This window comes from Neopsephotus bourkii, unplaced genomic scaffold (genome assembly GCF_033783945.1).
Source record: "Neopsephotus bourkii isolate Nb327-2 ecotype Australia unplaced genomic scaffold, CSIRO-AGI_Nbou_v1 NB_1624, whole genome shotgun sequence".
Taxonomy (NCBI): Eukaryota; Metazoa; Chordata; class Aves; order Psittaciformes; family Psittacidae; genus Neopsephotus; species Neopsephotus bourkii.
The window spans coordinates 6,953,262-6,974,385 of record NW_026902099.1 but is presented as its reverse complement, the minus strand read 5'-3'; the positions used below and the strand labels follow the sequence as shown (position 1 = coordinate 6,974,385).

The following is a 21,124-nucleotide window of genomic DNA, read 5'->3' as shown; positions in this document are numbered from 1 at the left end:
TGTAATAACTTAGAAGTGCTGAGTAGAAGCTAGGCAGACAGGCCAAGGCTCCTTGCAACCTTCCAATCTTGGGAGACACCTAACTGACAGCACTACAGGCAGGATAAAAGATGAGGCAGACCCAGAAGTCAGTCATTGCTGTGGTCTATTCAACCACAAAGTTGTGGTGTCAAAGGAAGTTAGGAAGGAAGCACGAATCTGTGTCTTTTGTCACACAGAAAAACAATGTATATGCATGTCATTGGTTTGAAAACAAAAACACTGGCTCAAGTATGCTGCATAGTATTTTAGAGGAGAGAATTAATTCCAAAATGCTGCAGTATAACTGCCCTGTTACGTTGTCTGCTACTAGCATTCAAGTCATATGCAAAATGATAGTAAAAATTCACAAGTCTAGACACATTCTGATCATTTAACCTCTCGTGGTCAGTGAAAAGCCTGATTTAACAGATGTTTGTTAAACTCTGCTCTACAGCATGCCAAATGTGGCCAAGGCAGAATGCCAGAAACAGCCTTTCTAGAATCTTATTGGACTACCTGGAACTCAGGACTTTGACAGCAGTTGGGCTTAAAACAAATTAAAATGAAGGCACACAGCAATGCTGCAACTGCATACGAATTGTGCCTCTGAACGGTCTTTGTTCCTTATCACTGCAGCACTTAATAATTTTGAGAGCTTGCTGATATGCACGGTTATTGAACATGGATCTGGTCTCAGCAGTTTGTATTTTGTCAGAAAGATCTTTTTAGCCTGGAAACTGAGAAGTGGTGATTTATTCCCTACCTCAAGGAATTAAGAGGAGTTAGTTAATTAAGCCACCTAGGCTGAACAGTTGAGAGACCGGAATGAGGCGGTGGGGAGATTTTTCAGGAGAAGAATCTGAAGGCTGTCAAGCATCACCCAAAGAAACCTCCTCCCCAAAGGAGGACAGCAGGTCTCTATATTCAGAGAAGCATAGACTCCTCAGGAGAAGGATGTAAAAATAAGGTTGGAATCAGGATAATGGGGCAACATCTGACCCAGAACAGGAAGGATTAGTCATACAAAGTCACAGATATGCCAGAAGTATTTAAAAGATTATAAAATCAAGCAACACACTTGCTTTTAATTCTTGCTTGGGCTAGAGGGATGCTGTAGATCTTATCAAGACAATAGTTAAGCAGCTGAGATACTGCTACAAAGTGTGTGTGGGGGAAATCCATTAAAACATGAAGCAAAGTGTTAAAGGAGGAAAAGCAGACCTCTAGAAAGGCAGCAAAGCTCTGGAGGGCTGTTCCTGCAAATTAAACATAAATGCAGTATTTCCATACTTGTTTTCACAGAGAGAACATGCACATGCTATTGTAATCTTGTGATTTTGAAGACTGATACTGAAATTCGAGGCTAAGATGCCCTAGCACACAAGGTGGGTAAGAAAACCGTACCAGAAAACACAGCCAGTGTGGGAGCTGTAGCAACAGAAACAGGGTGAAATTCCCACACATCAGGCCAGGACCCTCGAGAACTTGTGCAAGATTTCTGTTCTTGGCTGCCCTGAGCTGAAGGCTCAGACGTGCTGCCTCAGGGCACCACAGGCACTGTACTAACGTGAAAGACGACATGAGAAGGAGGGCGCTTTAATTCTAGCTGCAAAACCTATAAGGAAAGGCCGTTAGGATAATCCGAGGAGAGACTACTGCCTAAGGGAGAGTTCAGAGCTTGGGTTGTTTCATGTAGCAGAATGAGACACCATCGTCTGTTGAATCCTTCAGGAAGGAAAAACTGTTACTTCAACTGAAGGGCAGTGCTGACAGAACAGCAAGTGAGTATAAAACAAACTGCAAATGCAAAATCTCACAACTATGAGAGTAATGAAAAACAGGGGGGGGTACCCACTAACCAAAGTTTTACCTGCTTATAGAAGAGACAACAGGTCTCTTTGGAAATGAGACTGCTTCAACCCAGGAAGTCCCCTCCCATTTGGTGTAACGCTACAATACACAGTAACTTGTTTGTGTGTTGAAGACAGTCATCAGCTTTACAATAATTTCCCACGATAAAATTTTCATCCTAATGCAAAGCAGGAATTTTATTCACATGTACCCAAGGCACAGTAGCTTTCTTACCCCAGCTTATTATACGTTCACTAAGAAGCAAAGCACAAGGCAGCACTAAAGGCACAAACAGTAGCAGAGCTGTTTGGCGGTACTGGTGATATTCCCTGGTAAACATTTTGTGATTCAGAATCTTCTGAACTGCAGGTGGATAAAAAACCTGGTTTAACACAAAAACTATTGAGGGGAAACCTACAGATATCCCATTTGTGTCACCTTTCAGAAAAAAAAGGCCTTATTTTGGGTTACTAAGGTATATGCACACAACTTGCAAACACGTACACAAAACTCCTTAGAAGCTATTGTATGAGAAATTGTGTCCCTAACTTAGCCATCCCCTCTTTAAAGCTGTATTATTTTAGTCTGTTCTGATCCTTCTCACTCTTCTGCATTGATTCCACAAATTTGTTTACTTTCTTTAGAAAAAAAAAACCAAATTATTTCAATGGTTTATTGGGCTTAAAATGATTAGACTTAAAATTAGCAAGCATGTTGACACTGTTATATATTTTGATAGTACACTAAGTTCTATTGTTTTTTCAGTTATTCATATGAATGACTGCAGTGAATAAACATTACCTGACACCTGTCTTAAACATGAAATGGACAAACCATCCAGGGATGGGTTCACTCCATTGACAAAACAATCTGGTTTCTCACTCTGAATCCTTCACCCTTTTTGAAAGGAATGGTTAGAGGCTACTTATCTTCTTTGGACATCATTATGCAATCCTGTTCATTTTCCAGGCTCTCCAGCATTATAGATTGAAATGGATTTGCATCACTGACCATCACTATTGCTCAGAGCTTCAACATCTCACACCTCTTTAGTCAACCTCTCAGTCTACATATCACCCCAGCTATTATAATCAGTATGCATTACTCCATTTATTTTATCAGCACCGAGGCAGTGTGGTTCTGATCACTGATATGAAGAAAAACTTCTTTTCTCCTTTTGACAGCTGTGCTAGTTGCTCTGTAGCCTCATGGAAGTCAGAATGAGAAAAAGGTAACAGCTACAGGCTCAGCCATGCAGTGCAGGGGAGTAGGGTTTGTTCTTTTTTCTTGTATTTTTATTATCCACACAATCAGAACAGTTGCTTTCCTGTTGGAACTAATTCTTTTTCTCCAGTGTACACACACACACACACACACACAAAACCACACCAAAAAAAAAACCCACACAAAAAAAATTGAACAAATTAAGAAAATAAATTATCCCTCACACTGAGAACACATATGCTATGCTTCAATCCAGAGCAAGTTTCTGCAATGAAGGTATCAATCCATCCTAGAATACAAAACCAAATCAGGTATTTAATTCTTACACCTGTAAAACCTAAAAAGCAGAAACAGAAAAGTAGAAATTCAGTGCACTGATTTCACCAGGACACACTCTAAGCTAGCCCTAAGGAATCAGATCAATTGTGAAAGTTCAACATTAATAAAAATGAAAACCTCTACTGTTAATAGAAGCCATAGAATCATCTTTGCTTCCTTATCAGGTTTAGGAGTTTCACTTTACAAGAAGTTGATACCACAGTGAGCCAAGGCAGAAATACACATCTGCAGGGTTTGGGGTGCTGGTTTGGTTCAGGGAGCAGGGGAGGAGATAGTGGGTGTCAGTTGTTTTTAAAGAAAATAAATGGCAATTTACAATTTTTACAACAAACAGAGATGCTTTTGAAAAAGTAGCAGTATTAAGTAACTTGTATTCCATATTTTATGTTCAACGTATAACCTCTTTAAAACAGCGTAGACCATAACATGCTGTGGAGCACTCATTCTACTCCCCTCATATCAGTATCCATAGCTGTTTTCCCCTGCCTCTCTCATGCATACACACATACTCTCTCCCTGTCCTATTATAACCATACACAGCATGCAGGGAAGTGTGGATATGCCCCCAGCAGCAGGACCCCCTGCCTCAGTAGCACAGCGTGGTCTCACTTCAAGCACACACTAGTCGATTGTTTCCCCTCTTCCAGCACATGAATACATTCAGAGTTACAACACACAACCTTATGGAAACAAAGAGATACTGAGGAATTTATTACAACACACATCCTTATGGGACCAAGGAGATTCTGATCAATTTATTGATGCCCAGAACAACTAAAAGACACCATGGAGGATACAGATATTTCAGTTCTGGGTCTGCTCCCTCTGTGTACATGAAACCTGCATGAAGGGGGACTCACTGCAATGATCACAGATCGATAAGTGAGAATTAAACGTAATGCCTGTCTGGAGGGACATTGCACAGCAGCGGGTTGGTTTCACAGCTTAATCAGTTGAAGGTACCCAAGTCCCTCTTGGTTGCTGCCATGTGCATCCCCCAGCACATCCAGCAGATGCCTAGAAGCATCACAGGAAATTACAATCGGGATTCAATGATTCCAAGCATTTACGACTATTTATTCCTAATCAAAGTTTCTATAAACAAGTCAAAGTAATTGAGGACCAGGGCTATTTAAAACATTCCAAGTTTATAAATGAAGGAGTGAACACTTAGGCAGGAACACCCAAACAGGTGCTGGGAAAAAACTTGACCCTAATTAACCCGTTTAAAGAACTGCTTAGGATAAACAAAAAAATAAATAAAATCATTCATCAGGCCAGATGATGGCTGGGTTTTTTCTGGTTTGGGATTTTTTGTGAGGAAGATAAATCTTTAAACTTTCCATTTTTGTTCTGTCAGCTGTAATTTCCAGATTGCTGGTTTTCAAGAACACCAAAAAAAGAAATCAGAGTCCATTTTGTAGCCCATACACTTGACAACCAACAGTTGCGACACATACACATGCTATCAATCAACACAGAGAGGATGCTACCTGAAGGCCCTCTCTAAGCATTAAAGACCTCACTAGCTGTATGAGCAGCAGACTATCACAAGGACAACTACTTAAAAAAAAAATACAACATGCCAGCATATTTCATAACCAGGTTCTATTGAAGTCATACATTTAAACCAAAAACAAAACAAAACTGAAGAGAGCATCTGATATTAAAATGAAAATACTATTCCTATTCCATCTGTGATTCTGCCCCCATTAATTCCTATCTCAGCACTAGAAAGTATAACCACAGTAACCTATCGCGAGTCAGTTCAGGTCTGTCTATGGGATTAGATTCAGTAGATGGCTCAGGCTGTCACAACATGTTCCAAGGGCACTTTATTTGCTGTCTGAAGATACTCTTGAAAATGATTTCTCAGTCATTAATTATTCATTCTATTTCTTATAATCAGTTATTTTAATTAGTATCCCAGGCAACTTTGCTGAGGATCCCACACTTTTAGTAATTACGGGCAGCTCATTGCCCCTAATTAACTTCAGACATAGCAAGACTATTGCTTTGTTACTTCAGCTGTTTTTATGTTTGCATTGCATATTCTGTCCTGCTTTACTAGTTCAGAAAGAAGACTGCCCTGTTGTACTATTTATCTCATTTAGGTTCCATCTCTCTTGACTCCGTGTTAGTTGCTGTATTTTAAAACCTTCTCACTCTCTCTGAAGTCTTGTCTACACTGGATCAGTGTGACACCAGTAAAGTGCATCTGAACAGTAGAACAGTTCACACTGAGGGCCTAACACCCACCCTAAGTGCATTTCAGGAGGCTCTGTCTACCTCATTGTGGTTGCATGGACGCAGTGTTCCCAGAATGAAACTTATGGTTTCCTTTTGCCCACACACAGTCATGTTGATGCAGTCCAAGACAGAATTCTGCAAGTGGGACAAGGAGGGTTGTGACTTCAAAGCACATTCCTGATGCAAGTAAAACTGGTGATGCGGATGATGACGTTGTCACTGATTAACTATGTTGCCTTTGGAGATGGTTTTACTTCAAAGAAGTGTCTCAAATACCTCTGCAGATCACATTTCTGTAGCTACTGGACAGTAGTGATGGCCATGGCACATCAGTGCAACACCATCAGGCATGGATTAGCAAAATACAGCGGAGAGGCTTAGAAACAGATTTTTACAATAAAGAAAGAACTCTGCCAACCTGTAGCCTCCTTCCCTTGCGCACTGCTCTGCTTAAGTTCACCTGTAACAGATACAGCTTGTAATACAGCAAGAGGGTCATATATATAGAGGCTTTAACCAGTTTAATCATTTTATCATAGTTCTGTGACCTCTGGAAGGCCATTCCAGACCGAGTGCTGACTAACAACTGTAGTTAACAAATTAACGAACTAGTAATCTGTTAGAGTCTAAATACCCACAACACGTAAAACATATGACTGATTTTGTTGCTATTTGAAATAATTAATACTTCTCATTCTTACATGCTGCTTTCAGTCTACAGACAACAAGTTGTATTAAAGTAGCAGACTGTTGTAATACAGTTGCTCCAACGCAACTTTGAGGAAGAGCCAAGCAAATACACCAGTAATACCCAGCCCTCTCTGCAGTATACATTTGTCCTTCATTGCAATTTACAAAATAAAAACTCTAAAAAATTGCCCACCCCAGCCTGTGGGATGTCAGGGCAAAGAGGGAAGGAACAACTCTTCATCTCACAGTAACAGCAGTCCCATGAAGTACTACTCATCCTACAGTGTCCGAGCGAGGGCCGTGCACAAAAATATTCACATACTCTGATACTAGTGGTGACTGGTGATTTAGCAGATCACCATCAGATTACATGGTTAACAATTACATTGCTAGTTTATTTCCAGCAACACATAATCAAAATATATCTGTATATCCTCAGGCTGCCAGACCTCCATTCTCGTATTACCTTTATGGGATGTTTTATTTTTTATATTCCAAGCAGTAAACCAGAAGACTTATATACACAAAACTTAGATAGCCATCATCTAACATTTATTATCACATTAAAAGACCTGGAAACATTAAGTAAGGGTACCTAAAAACTTGGACGGCAGAGAAAGACAATGTTGAAAGTTGGCCTTAAAAATCTCAAGTGACGTTTTTAAAGTATTGGAATTTGGGAGCCAAAGCATGCTGAAAAGAACCCAAAACCATATAGATGAGATCAGTAGAATCTGTATCACAGAATATTTAAGCTAAAATGCTTCTAATTGTTTCACAATCAAGCAACAGTATGATCAGAACCTCCACCACTTATAGCACATATGTGGTTATGACAATCACATTGCATCTGATATTAAGTCATCACAAGCTGGATCTAGGTGTCCACTCAGGCAAATACTCCAGCTCTGCAAGTTGAAGACTACTAGAAAAATGGAGTTTGTTAAATTCTATCTCCAAATAATACTGGTATTTGTTGCTCTTCAGTCCCCTGTCCTGGGTTCAGCAGCAGCAGTCATTTTTCTCCTTCTCAGTAGCTGGTGCAGTGCTGTGGCTTTGACTTTCAGCCTAGGAACAGCGCTGATAACACCGATGTTTTTAGTTGCTGCTCAGCTACTCTGACCAAGGACTTTCTGAGTCTCATGCTCTGCCAGGGAGGAGGGAAAGCCGGGAGGAAGCAGAGACAGGACACCTGACCCAAACTGACCAAAGGGGTATTCCATACCATAGCATGTGATGCCCAGTATATAAACTGGGGGCAGTTACACAGAAGGGTTAGATCACTGCTCAGTCAGGCTGGGTACGGGTCGGCGGGTGGTGAACGGTTGTATTCTCTTCCCTTGTTATTTCCCTTATCATTATTATTATTGGTGGTAGCAGTAGTGATTTGTGTTATACCTTAGTTACTGGCCTGTTCTTATCCCATGGGAGTTACATTCTTTCAAATCTCCTCTCCATCCCTCCCAGAGAAGAGGGGAGGAAGGTGGGGAGTGAGAGAGTGACTACATGGTTCTGAGTTACTGACTGTACTTAAACCCCAACACCCCACTAGTTTGAGACTGAAAAATCCTCTGCCTTTTAATGATACTGTTGGAAAGAAGAGAGAATCAGAGGGGCACTGACTGCTAAGATGATTTAGTATCAGCTCCAAACCAATATAGCAGTTCTTTATTTGCTTTCTTTGCTTATGCTCCATCCATAAAGAGATCAAACTAATAAAAAGGTCAATATTAATATTTTAACACTAATGTATATTTGATGTATTAAACAGTTGGAATGGTGAAACATCCGTAGAACTCTTCTGAACAAGAAACAGGCACCAGTACCTTGCTACAAGAGCATATATAATTTCGAAATAAATGAAGGAATGTATGAGCAATAGGAAGAAAGCAGGAATGCTCCCCAACAGAAGCCAGCAAGACAAATATTTGGCACAGGCTGCCTGGAGGTGGGGTTTTTTTTATTATTTTTTTTTTTTTTTTAGAAAACCCATGAATTCACTGTAAGAAAAGTCTAAACATAGAAAAACCTGCAACCTTCTGCAGAAAAAAAATCTGTGACCATGAAAACATTGTTTCCCCAGTGCACTGTACCCTATCACTCTGATTTCCATGGATTCCAACTTCTGAGCATCAAGATACTCACCAACTCTTTGCCCTTGTTATTCTGTATTACACTGACATGGATATTGAGACTATTCACTTTTTCCAGCTTAATCCTTATCTCTTTTTCCTAGTTCTTCAAAACTCTTATCCCCAAGACATTCCTCCTTCATTTCTGTTTCACACTGAAAAGCATAACTCTCATGACCAGTAGATCTCTCTGCTACGAATTCACTCCCCTTAATTTGTCCTTGCTGAACAGCTCCTCTACTCCAAAATTAATTCAGTGCTACATACTTTCCCAACACTTTCAACTCAGTTCATGAAACTCTCCATCACCAATTGCCATTTCTCCTCTGATTTTTGTAGATGTACGTCATCTCTTTGGAGAGCTCATTTATACACTATCTGTGGTTTGTCCTTTCTCCACATCCTTGTCTGTGGCACAAGAAAGTCTACTCAAAATACTATCCCAAGGATTTTTTTCATGTGTGTCCATACTATCACTCAGAGTACCCCTCCGGCACTTTCATTAAACAGAAGCTGATGCCTCTATTTCCAAAACCCCACAGTCAAGATAACCGAACATAAATTAATAATTCATGCATAAGAGAAAAACGGAAACAGAGCTGGAGAACAATTCTTGTACAACCCTTTTCCTTTCATTTTATTTCACCAGGTAATGTAGCTCTGTTCATTCTTCATGATGCTGGTAATTAACATCTTTTTCCTTCTCGACAGGAAAAACACCCAAGAACATTCTTAAACTTATATATACAAGTAATCACGCTTGAAGAGAAGCGTACACTTTATCTCGATGCAAAATAAAAACAAAATAAATTCTTGGGGGCGAGTACAATCAACTTCTAGAGAATTTAAAGCAAAAAATTAGAAGCCTTCAACAGTTAAGGCTGTGAAAATAACCTTCAAAACATAAAACTAAGCTGATGCAGCCTGGTACTCACATGCAAACACTCTGTCTCTCCTGCTGCTCAGTTTCCCCCACACAGCAACAAACTGAAAACTGCCTTTTCACAGCTGCTATTCCGAAACCTGGGGGAATCAGCTGTACCGCGCGAGAACTGGGCTGCTTTCAATTTGGTGCCAAAACTTCTAGGCAGAAGCGGGCATTAGAGATAGGCACTAGGCAAAGGGAGCAGTTCAGCAGATGCTGCTCCTCTCCCTGCCTCCCCTCTTGAATAGCAACAGCTAGAAACCAAGGAGAATCCTGAGTACCAGACCTGTGCATGCCACAGCCATCAGCAGGCAGCAAGAAGAGTAAGTTGGAAAGAAGTAAAAGAGGCATCTTTGTAGCCACTGTGCCAAAAGAGAAAAAAAAAAAGAAAACAACACAAAACTATATGAAAAGAGACTTTAAGATTAAAAAGTTTTAAAACCTCAGAGGCTAGCACCCAGTTCAGACAGAGGTAATATACTAACTGGGGATCAGTACAATTTAATACAGGACCAAGGTCAAGGAAGAAAGACTAGCCCCCCAATACACATCCCTCAACCAGTTGAGGGGAGGCAGAGCCAAACACTTTCCTAGAAGAGCACACGTGACCCCAACAAGTTTTGTCCCTGGGCTATTAGCTTTCCAGCTCTAGCAAGCATAGAAATAAAAGAGAAGCAGCAGGAGACAAAGATGTGTTCAGCTAGCAAAGTAGGAGACATCTATACACAAAAAAAGAAGGGTAAGAGGAAAGTAGAACACCAATACAGAATTACATTAAAACATGAAAACAGTCTACACCAAAAGCAACTTTGGGACAATACTCACCAATATTAAAATGAAATTACAGAAAGCCAGAAGGAGAAAAAACTAGTCTGATAAGAAGCATACTGTTCAGATACACAAATTACAATGTCAGAATAACAACTGCCTGCAAAGGGTGAGAAATGCAAGGCAGGCCAGCCAGGAAATTCCCCTGTGCTGTTTCAGCAGTGACAGTGAAAGACAACTGAGCCTTCAAACTCTCTTCCTGTCACCTCCCCTATAGAAAAAACTAGTAAATAGTATTCCTCAAGCACTTTTAATAGGGTATTTGCCGGTGGACTTAACATACTCATCATACCGCTCGGGTGACAGAAACAAACACTAAGTCGCTAATTCAGAAAAAAAAAAAAAAAAGTCCTCATGAGTAATAATTTAAAAAATAACCAGATTTCAAGGCAAGTATAGGTAAAATAGACAGGGGAAACAAAACAAGCAAGCAGAAGAAGAGACTGATCAATTTCCCAGCATAGTAAACTAGGTTTGCAGGCTGTCCCTCCATGTCTGCCTCATTACATAGCGGTTTATCAGCCTCCTTTTCCCAGCACTGGCTGTTGGCCAAGCCATGCTGATCAATGCTGAGCTGGTGGGGCAGCAGAAGAATTTAAAACAGCACTCTGATGGATTGTCATGTCTGAAGCAGCACTGGAGAGAAGCAGAAGGCTCTGCTCTCATCACCCTTCAGAATTTCTTCAGGCATGGTAGACTCAACTGCCGTCATGAGCAACTTCCCTAGTGCAGACAAGAACAACTTCCCCAGAGAACAAGTTCTGACTGGGGTAATAAGACCTATTTGCAAATAATCTTGTCTCAACATGTATAGAGCTGTGTAGGCCACCATGTTAACAGGCTTTGACAGGATTTGCCAAAATACCCTATACTCACTTGACTGAAAACAAACTACATGCAGCTTTGAGCATCATGATGAGTTGTTATCAAGCTGTTTGCGATGAGGACAAACAAAGAGGCAAATAAACTTGATTTAAAATGACTTTCTGAAGCACTTCACAAAAAAAAAATAAATTGAAATTTGTAAATGAAACTTTGAAGGTAGGAATGGAAGACATGTTTCTGGAAAGCTCTTCAGAAGCATTTTCATCAGATATTTTCCAGCTAAGCTCTTCCTCTGAAACGTTTCTGCAGTTCCAGGCAACAACGGCTTCAGATGTACTCTCTTTGCTACCTTAACAGTGGGGAAAAACAGCACCTTATGAAGGAGTCTCAGAAGCTAAAAGACATTTTTTCTTTCCCAAAACAAGCTCAGACAATAAAAAGCAAATACACATGCCCAGCTCAAAAGCAAGGATAAACAGGTTTTGGGGCAGAAGAAATAAAGACATTGAGAAGAAAACTGTGATGATCATGAGAATGAAGTCTATCCCTGTACCCAACATTTTCCTGGTAAAGTTATTTAGTGTACATGTATCGTTACAAACCTATTCTTTAGAGGTAAAGTCCAAGAAACATGAAAGAACAACCTCAAGGAGTTCAGATGAAAACAAATTACTGATTATTACCACCCCTACTTTTGAGAATTAACTAGAAGTCACTGACTTTTACCTACTCATGATTGAGCAGGTGGACAGAAGAGATGGCAGAAAAACAGGCCATCATGTACTTAGGAAGTGAACTCATTTAGCTACGATTTCTAAACAGTCAGCTCAGTTACTCAGTTTTGCTACTTACCACCAATGAAAGCAAGACTTGAATGATCAGCTTCAATAACACTAAGATTCATGTGCTATGAAACCTTGATTAGTGTAGGAGTGTTACCTCTCCCCCAGTCCTGGGTTTCTGCGTGACAACTTGATTACTACAGTAAATTTTACAATGTTGAGGAAGAAAAACACTGGCAAACTTTTTTTTGTTGTTGTTGTTGGTCAATTGTAGCATTTCACTGTCTCTTCCTTCTTTGGGAACTTCAACTCTGATTATCCTCCCAGATACAGAACCTGGCATTGACACACACTCCCTGAGTAAAACCAAGTTTGCACATACAAGTATACAACTGATTAGTATAAACCACAGCTACCAGGGTCATCATCTAATCACTAACTCTCTACATTCACATGCTTTCCCTTAATGAGAGACAGTTACACAGGGAATGCATTCCTTTTCACTACTTAAATCCCTTTTTATGGACAAATTCAAATGCTGGTTTGAGATTCAGTTTGGCTGAGGTAAGAGAGAAGAAAGAAGAGGAATGGGATTAATTAGCTCTTCTTGTCTTTTGTTGGGCTAGAAATGAAGAGATGTGAAATATGTTCCAGAGTACTCATTAAAAAAAAAAAAAAAGTGGAAATTACAAGAAAGTGACAGTCTCTATAAACTACCCACATACAAAACTTGCTTGATAAAAGCATGAGAGGTAATGCACTGATGCATTAATATTTCTCTAAAAGGTTGGAAAATATATGACCAAATGTCCCTAAAAAAATACTGAAAATAAGTTACAAAGTACATATTAGTTCTACTCTGTAGCACTCTACTCTTTGTCAGGACCTGCTACCCCACCTTGAAAAATCATGCCATGTTTCAATTTCACAGCAACAATATCAGCTTTTTCTTCCTCCTACCAACAACCAGAGTAAGGAAGGATGCAATATTAGGTCACCAACTAACTCTGAACAGTTAAAAAAAAAAAAAAAAAAGAGTATTTTTACCACATATCCTACAGATTTAAAAAAGGAATTCAGCCAAATTACAGAATTATGTGTTTCAGCAAAGCCTGGGCTAAACTACATTGAATTTGGCATTAAAAACAAGTTAGGGGGGTTGATAGACTCTGGTGAATTATGATAGCTCTTTTTTTTCTTAAAGTTTGATGTCTTTTTTTTAATTAATTTTATCTACCACAGTAAAGCTGAGCTAATTTTACTTCGTGAGAAGAAAGGACAACAGTGGAATGAAACACTGCCTGCATTTAAAATTCTTCATGTTAATTAGTATAGCCCAGTCCATTAAGTATGATAGTTTCAAGATACCGTATAGTACATTTTAATCTGATCCTGAAGCAAGAACATAAAGAAGCCAGGCATATTAGAAACCATTTTCTTACTTATATTACAATGCAATTGAGGATATTTGATATATGAATTCCATCTCATTCTCTTACTGGATAATATGTTCCACATTAAAAAAAGCAGCAAACTGCATTCTGCAATATTTGCTCAGCAATATGCCAAATGAACTACCAGAAAGAACAAATTACTTCTGCTCTCAAGCAGGGTGGATACTATTCTTAGGTTATCAGAAGGACTGCTGGTGCAAAAGCTTTATGAAGAGTGCACAAACAGAGACAGGCAAACGGGGCTGGGAGCTGGAACTACAAAACATCGTAAGTTCAGGTTTGAAATCATACCTTGGATCTTTATCTGATTATGATGGACAAGGCATACAGTAGTTAATGGCTCAAGTTAAGCAACACAGGAAAGGAATCTCAGTCCAGCTTGCAGTGGACAGCCAGTCACATCACTCAAGATGTGAAGCAAAAGAAGAGCAGGAATTTAAGTGACAGCTCACATCTGTATTGTATCTTGGCAGTGAGAAAAGTCATTCCGGAAATAAGACACTTTTACCTTACGAACTTGACTCCAGCTATCACACATCAAGAAGTGTCTTACTACAGGACACAGTGCAAGACAGGTGGTTATACTCCTACTCCTGAGGCTGACACAGGGCCATCGTGCAGCAAAGAGTGAAAAATCAGGGCAGAAAAGAGGGCTCCTTCATGCGGTCCTCAGCAATCCTGAGCTATCAAAACAGGTTTTCTGAACTCTCAAAACTCAGGACCAGTTTTGGTACTCTCTATTCAGTAATTCACTGGGTAATATATCAAGCTGCCAAATAAAGAGGAAGGATGTTTATGTGCATTTCATTACTTCTAGGCAGAAACTCCCAGAAATAAGTATTTTTTGTGTTAGGTCTTACTTAAACTAGTTCCTAATGAGCAAAAAAGGACAAATTATCCTTATCCAGCAGCTAAACTCCTAAACATGGCAAAAACCTCTTTCTACATTTAGCAGTTAAACTAGAAGTTAGAGTTCACTTAAAAACAGTAATTAGCAAGAGTAACAGCTAATTTTAGGTATCAAGTAAATTCTGTCAACCAGCCTGTGCATTGCTCATATGTTAAATTGACAACTGTTGTATTTCTGTATTTACTGCACATCAGTAATCTCTTTTCATACATCTTACTAATAAAAGTAATTTGTACTGTAGTTATGTTTAAAGCACAGTTCCTATAATAAGTAAGTGACTGAGATCAGTGATAACTCCTAAAATGTTCAGTACCTGCTGCAGCTGATGGCCACAACTTGGAAGCTAATGAGGAAAATTTCATCAAGAGGAGAGCAATGCACAGATGGGCTGTGGGATCTCACCTCTGGAGGCTTCTGAGCCTCCTGCTTGAGCCTAGATTGATGTCAGCACTACATGAGATCACCTTTGGCTTTGTCCAGGGGGCAAATGTCCAGGGGCACACTGAGATGACCTAAAGATGTCCCTTTACAATGTTATTTCTATGACTGGTTTGGAGTGGAGAGTCCTCAGTGCGGAGGTAAAAATTCTCATTTTGCCAGATTTCCTTTGGCTTCCTGCTTGCAAGGTGTCTTCATACAGGCTTCACAGTTTAAGTACCTAACACTTAAAACCCAAAATGTTCTTCCAGAAATAATGTTATTTTTACCACCATGTTAACTTGCCAGCGAATGCACTAAGCACAAAGTATCTGTAACAGGCATAATTCAGCTACCCCAAAACGTTCAGTACTGAATTTTACAAAGCCTTAGAGATATGAAAGTACTAAGATCATAAAAAGTCAAGTTCATAAAAAGCCACTAATTCCTTTTTGTGCCCTTTCACTATCCCTCTGGAAAGTGATGTGGAAGGGTTGTTTTTTTAGTTTCTTCTCTGATTTGATTTGGGTTTGCTTGTTTTACAGAACTGAAAGTAAAATAACAACAACAAAAAACACAAACAAACAAACAAAAGAAAAACAACACCAAAACCAAACAGCTATGCAAGTTTTTTAGAGCAAACCTTTCAAGAACTAAGCTATTCAGTGCTTTTCTGGAAATAGAGCACCTTGTTTCAAAACTTTAAGTATTCTATCTATTCAATCGCTGGGAAGTAACAGAGAATAAGCACAGCATAAAACCCTATCACAGACCTGCCAATTGTCAAGAGCTTGTCTCCGGTGCACTAGATGCGGAGAGTAATTCTGGTCAACCTTCACCAGAAGGCCACTCTCAGCATGATAACTGTTTCCCTGTACAAAGACCTCACTTAATAATTGCTGCAACAAACTACTTTTCTTGTTCACCTCTTTATTAAGGCAGAATTTGCTGAAGTTGGGCACAGATGGTGAGAGCGCGACTTGCGGGAGGCACCTCCCGGAGGTTTAACTCCATCCAGCTCGCAGCGCAGAGCAGCCGAGTATCTTTTCCCCTGCAGAAAGGCCCCGCCGCCCGCGCTCCGCGCTCCCATCTCCTCGGCACGGCGGCTTTCAGCGCGGATCTGAAACTTAACAGACTTTACCCCGCGCAGTGAGGGGGTTCTCGCTGACCGGGCTGGTCCGCTTAAGCCGCGCTCACACCGAGCTTTGCAGCGCCCGCTCTAACCCTGCACCGCCGGGCCACAGAGCCCGCCCCAACCTGTTGCGGGCCAGAGAGCGGCGGCGGCAGCAGCCTCCTGGGGCGGATGGCGCGGGACGGCCCGACGCGGGTAGCGAAGGCGGCAGGGCTCACCTTCTGCTGCCGGCGGGCCATGTCGGTGGGCTGCTTGGCGTTGAAGGGGTGCGCGATGCACCTCGCGATGAACACGTAAAGCTGCAGCCGGAGCCGCTTCTCCCGCTCCTCTCGCTGCAGGCGCTCCTGCTCTTCCCGGCCCTCGCTCAGCACCGAGGGGCTAGGGCTGGCCGCCCGCGCCGCGCCAGCCTCCCTGCCCCGGGGGTCCCGGGGCGGCGGCGGCAGCGAGCGCTGGGAGCTGCCACCCGCCGCCACCAGCACGTCCCGCCGCTCCTCTTCCAGCAGCTCATCGGACTCCTCCTCGCTGGAGGAAGGGTCCAGCATCGCGCTTGGCGGGCGCGCCCCGCGGCAGGGCGCAGAGCGAAGCGGGGAGCGGCGCGCACCTTTCCGGACACGTCGAGTTTACACACGGACTGTTTCCGACCGGCGGCGGCCGCGGGGCGGGAGCGGCGGGGCGGGGAGGGGAGGCGGGGTTTGGGAAGGGGGTCGAGCCTGGGTTGCTGTGGGAATTGCTCCGAGCGGCTCCCGGCGGAGGCGGGGCCGAGGCCGGCCTAACACCTCAGGCCGCCCCGGAGCGGGGCAGCGGCTTGCAGCTACTGGTCCGGGAGGGGCCGCTCCGGCCCGCCCCTGCCACGGCACGGCACGGCACGGCACGGCACGGCACGGCACGGCTGCACTGCTGCCTGCGACGAGAGCAGGTGCTGGCCCCGCTGGGCTGCTCGGGCCCTGCGGGTGCTGGCCCCGGCTGCGCCCTGCCCCGGGCAGTGCAAGGAAACTCGGCCGCCGATCGCCGGCCGGCTCCGAGAGCCGGGGGACGCCGTGCTGGGAGGAGAGAGCGGGGAGCTGTGCCCTCTGCTCGGGTTGGCTCTGCTCAGCACGGCACGTCTCGGCTCGCCGCTGACCCACAGCTCGCTGGCACCCTGTGCTATGTACTGGGGAGGTGGGGGGAATGAGAGGCATCTCGAATAGCCCTAGAAAAAGAAGCCGCCTAAGCCATGCTTTTCAGTGAGCTGAGGCTGAAGCCTGTGTTGCCCTGCAAAACACTTCTGCTGAGAGCCTACAGCCACAAACAAGTAGTTTGCATCTCTGAAATCATTGTTCCTGACTACCTGTGGAGCCAGACAGGTTCATATTAACAACTGGTATCTTCCCAGTTAAGAAACATGAAAGCATACCATTGTCACTCTAAATTGAAATAAAAAAGGCTTCACCATGTGAAAGCTAAATTCCTGCCCTGAGGACAGCTGGGACATCAGAGTTCATGTGAATCAAGAAGTCCTTCTCTTGCTCCCTGCGCAGCAGGTGTGATAGTGCCGGTACCAGGGAGGATGTGGGGGGTGGGATCAGGGGCCAGGGATACGAACGCTGGAGGGTTGAACTGGTTAGCTGACGGGCAGTGTCCCTGTGTGCTGCTGTAAAATGAGAGCAGCAGAGGCTCAGCCCACACAGCCCTAGTCCTCTGCTCATCATCAGCAGCAAGTTTACAAAGCCCTGAATGGAAACTTCACAAACTCGGAAGGCCTACCCAGTTCTGTATGAGCTGGGCTGGGCTTTGAGTGGTGAAAGGCTCTAGTCCATTACCGATATTTTGAAGCACCCAGTCTTCCAGCAGGATATTTAAGAAAGGACCTTTAAAGGCAGCAGTTATCTCCCGAGTTAGCCAGGTTTCAGCAGGTGGGCAGCAGCTATTAGCTAGATGGCAGCATTAAGCACGAGTTGTCTGGGTTCTGCCTCTGGATCTTTAGCAGGGGAGTAAGATGCAGCACGGAGGGAGAACCATCGGGAAAACACATTGGTTTTCTTCAGTGTTTGGGACCTGGGGGTAGCAGTCGTATACAGATAGGTGGATTAGTTATAGGGTCGGCTTGTGTCCTTAACATTTAACTGGGAATAGTAGATAAAATCTGTGAAACGCAGAAAAGCAGAGAAAAGTAGGAATGTCAACCTATTGAACATCTCTGTTCACATTTCCTTAGAGCAAGAATTGCTCAAGCCTGTTTTTGTGGGTACCACTATCACCAGTCTCATGTCAGTGTTTGTTTTCCCAATGTATGACTGGCGAGTAGTGTCACCTCTGTAGTAGATAAGAGGTAGTTCTATGAAAAATATGAAACTGGTTACTGTAAACTACTTTTTGACTAAGAGCAATACAATGTATACTCAGATTTTTGGCGGACCTTTTACAATAACGTGTCCTTATTCTAATGGCAAGTAAAAATACAGTAATGCTGTTAAAAACTTCTCTTTTTTCTTACCTTTACTGAAGATAGGAGTGCTATTTGCTGCTTTCTTCAGGCACTTAGAACATCCATTTAAGAAGTCTTTCCTGGAGCTGCAAAAGTCTTGTACTTTGCTTTCAGGGCTCATCTATTCTCATTGTATCTCCTTATTTGGGGAAAAAGATAAAAACAAGAACAATTCAGATTTTGTTTTCGATCAGACCAGGCTCAAAATAGAATGTTTTCAACTTGGAATTGACTGCATTGATAAAATGGTTTAACAGTATCTACCAGCATATCTAACCGTTTAGGATGAACCCTTTTACTTTCTGCATCTGCTTTTAACATGACCCTTTATTTGGTATTGTGTGTTTACATTCTGTAAAGCTACTCTCATCTAATAATAGTTGAGTTTTTGTTTCTGATCTCCTGTTGCTTGTTGGTGCTGGTTTTTGTCTGATGCATTTAAATGCAGAGTGTCTTATAAAAATATATAAAATATGTTTTAAAAATCCTGCAGAGCATGAAAGCCACCCTTCTTGAGTCCCGTTTGTCTACTTTACTTACATTGGTGGTATCCATCTCCTAAGAATCAGTTGGAATTTATCACTGTATTCCTCAAGTGTTTGTGTATGCAGCTCAGAGGGCTAAGTACACAAATGTCAGGGCGGAATATTTATACTGAAATACCTATAATCTTAAAAAATCTGATTACAGCAATGAAAAGTCATTTATTAGTTCTCATTAAAATAATGTAACCAAACCCATTTTATTTGTACTTTCTCTTCACTTTGTCCAAACTCAGCACAGATTTATTTGCAGTTGTACTCATTCAAATGCATTTTGTTCTGCCTAGATGTTCTATTTTGCTTAATTTAGTTTGTAGAGCATATTTATTTTAACAAAATGGTGTTAAGAACTGGACTGTTCTTTTTTATATGGCAATGAAATGAGGATTTTGTCAATAAAGCTTGCTATTTAGGGATAAAAGAAGCAGTAAAAATAGTGTTGAAAAATTCAGCTTTAAACTGATCTAAATTTTTTATTTCAAAGTGCAGATTAAAATTTCATACATGTTTTCAAATCCTTCATTTGTGAAAATACGTGACTAAAAATATGGTGTATAAGAATATATTTGTGCTCAGTAAAGATTTCCTATTATAGAATCAGTGCCTTGTAATTCACGTATAAACTGTCTATTGGTCATAAAATTCATTATTATCTTGAGGCTCAGTAGTTCACAATAATAAGCTTTAGATTGATGCAGTGTATTGTCAGTTTAGACACTTCTTGTACTTTTTCCTTCATGCGTTAGATTACCAAATTGTGATTAAACAAGAATCTCACCTTATGTTATTTGTAAGCAGGTCATAGCCACAGCCAGGCATAACAATGATTTTCTTAGGGTGCTTTGTAGTTGCTTTAGCATATATGCTACCATGCATAACATGGTAGTATATGTATATATAACATATATACATGGGAATGTATATGCACTGGGCGGTGGGTGAAGTCTTCCCTTTGCCTTACTTATTGTGACCACCTTTGCTTGCATACCATGAACTTGTGGAGAAAAACTTGAAAGCATGAAAGAATACTGCCACAAAAGTACAAAACCTAAAAGTAAAGTAGAAGAAATAGCCACATCATTATTTTGGGGGGTTGGGTTTTTCTTTTTTCATAATATGATGGTGAAGCTCAGCATGTCTTGTTTTTGTGGCCTGGCATAGAGTTTCTGAAGGCATCTGACTGTTGACACAACTGTCCATTGATATGTGAGAGTTTTTACTCAAGCAAAAACACATAGTAGAGATAGTATATGAGCATGTGCAATAGGTAATGTGGATTTACAATCCACCTGAAAGCATATTAGTTTGAAAGTGCAAAACAGTGCATTCTTTTTGTGATGAGCAGTGTCCAGTAGAGCTTCATAATGATAAAGATACCAGCATTTGTGTGCCACTGGCTTGCAGTGCTCAGCTCCATGGTGTGAGAATTTCGTGCATAGCTGATATATTTCCAGGTCCTCTAGCTTTTCCATGCAGCAGATTTTATTCCTTTGTGAAGAGTATGCAGGAGGTGGCTAAAATTTCTGGAGGTTTCATTTCTGGAACATAAATGAATTTCGTTTCAGGAATTCATTTCTCCCAGAGGCATGTCAGATGGTAGCTCTGTATTAACTTCAAGTGTTCTGTGCAGATTCAGGTATTTGTATGGGAATTTATAGAGAGAAATCCCAGGCTAACACTATGGTGTTTGCCTCACTTTAAATGGGTCTCGCAGTAGTACATAAGTGTTGAAGTGAATGAAGATCTTCAGGTTGACTGACAAAATAAACAGAGCTTTCCCCCAAAAAAACAGGTTTGCCACCTATTTACTTCACACTGGGTCTCTCTATAGCACTATATAGGGGATGGAACTCTGTGTAAACATTCACACAGGTTCTTTCTGATGTCTGATGAAATGATGGGATTAATTTTTTGATCCTCTCAACCACGTAAGCAAGTGGCAGAGCATACACAGGCATAGAATCATAGTATCATCGAATCATAGAATAGTTAGGGTTGGAAAGGACCTTAAGATCATCAAGTTCCAACCCCCCTGCCATGGGCAGGGACACCTCTCTCAAAACCATATCACCCAAGGCCTCATCCAACCTGGCCTTGAACACTGCCAGGGACGGAGCATTCACAACCTCCCTGGGTAACCCATTCCAGTGCCTCACCATCCTAACAGGAAAGAATTTCCTCCTTATATCCAATCTAAACTTCCCCTATTTAAGTTTTAACCCATTACCCCTTGTCCTATAACTAGAGTCCCTAATGAAGAGTCCATCCCCAGCATCCCTATAGGCCCCCTTCAGATACTGGAAGGCTGCTATGAGGTCTCCACGCAGCCTTCTCTTCT

General features: G+C 41.7%; 1 protein-coding gene across 11 annotated transcripts in view; it reads right to left on the bottom strand.

The window, feature by feature from the left end:
- CADPS2 (calcium dependent secretion activator 2) overlaps positions 1-16,445 on the bottom strand; it is a 318,224-nt gene extending 301,779 nt beyond the window's left edge. For all 11 annotated transcript variants that reach the window (XM_061372989.1, XM_061372993.1, XM_061372990.1 and 8 more), the window contains exon 1: positions 15,999-16,445. In XM_061372989.1, the coding sequence (XP_061228973.1) occupies positions 15,999-16,322 (324 nt within the window). In that variant the 5' untranslated portion in view covers positions 16,323-16,445. The remainder of the gene's footprint in view (positions 1-15,998) is intronic.
- Positions 16,446-21,124: the final 4,679 nt, after the last annotated feature.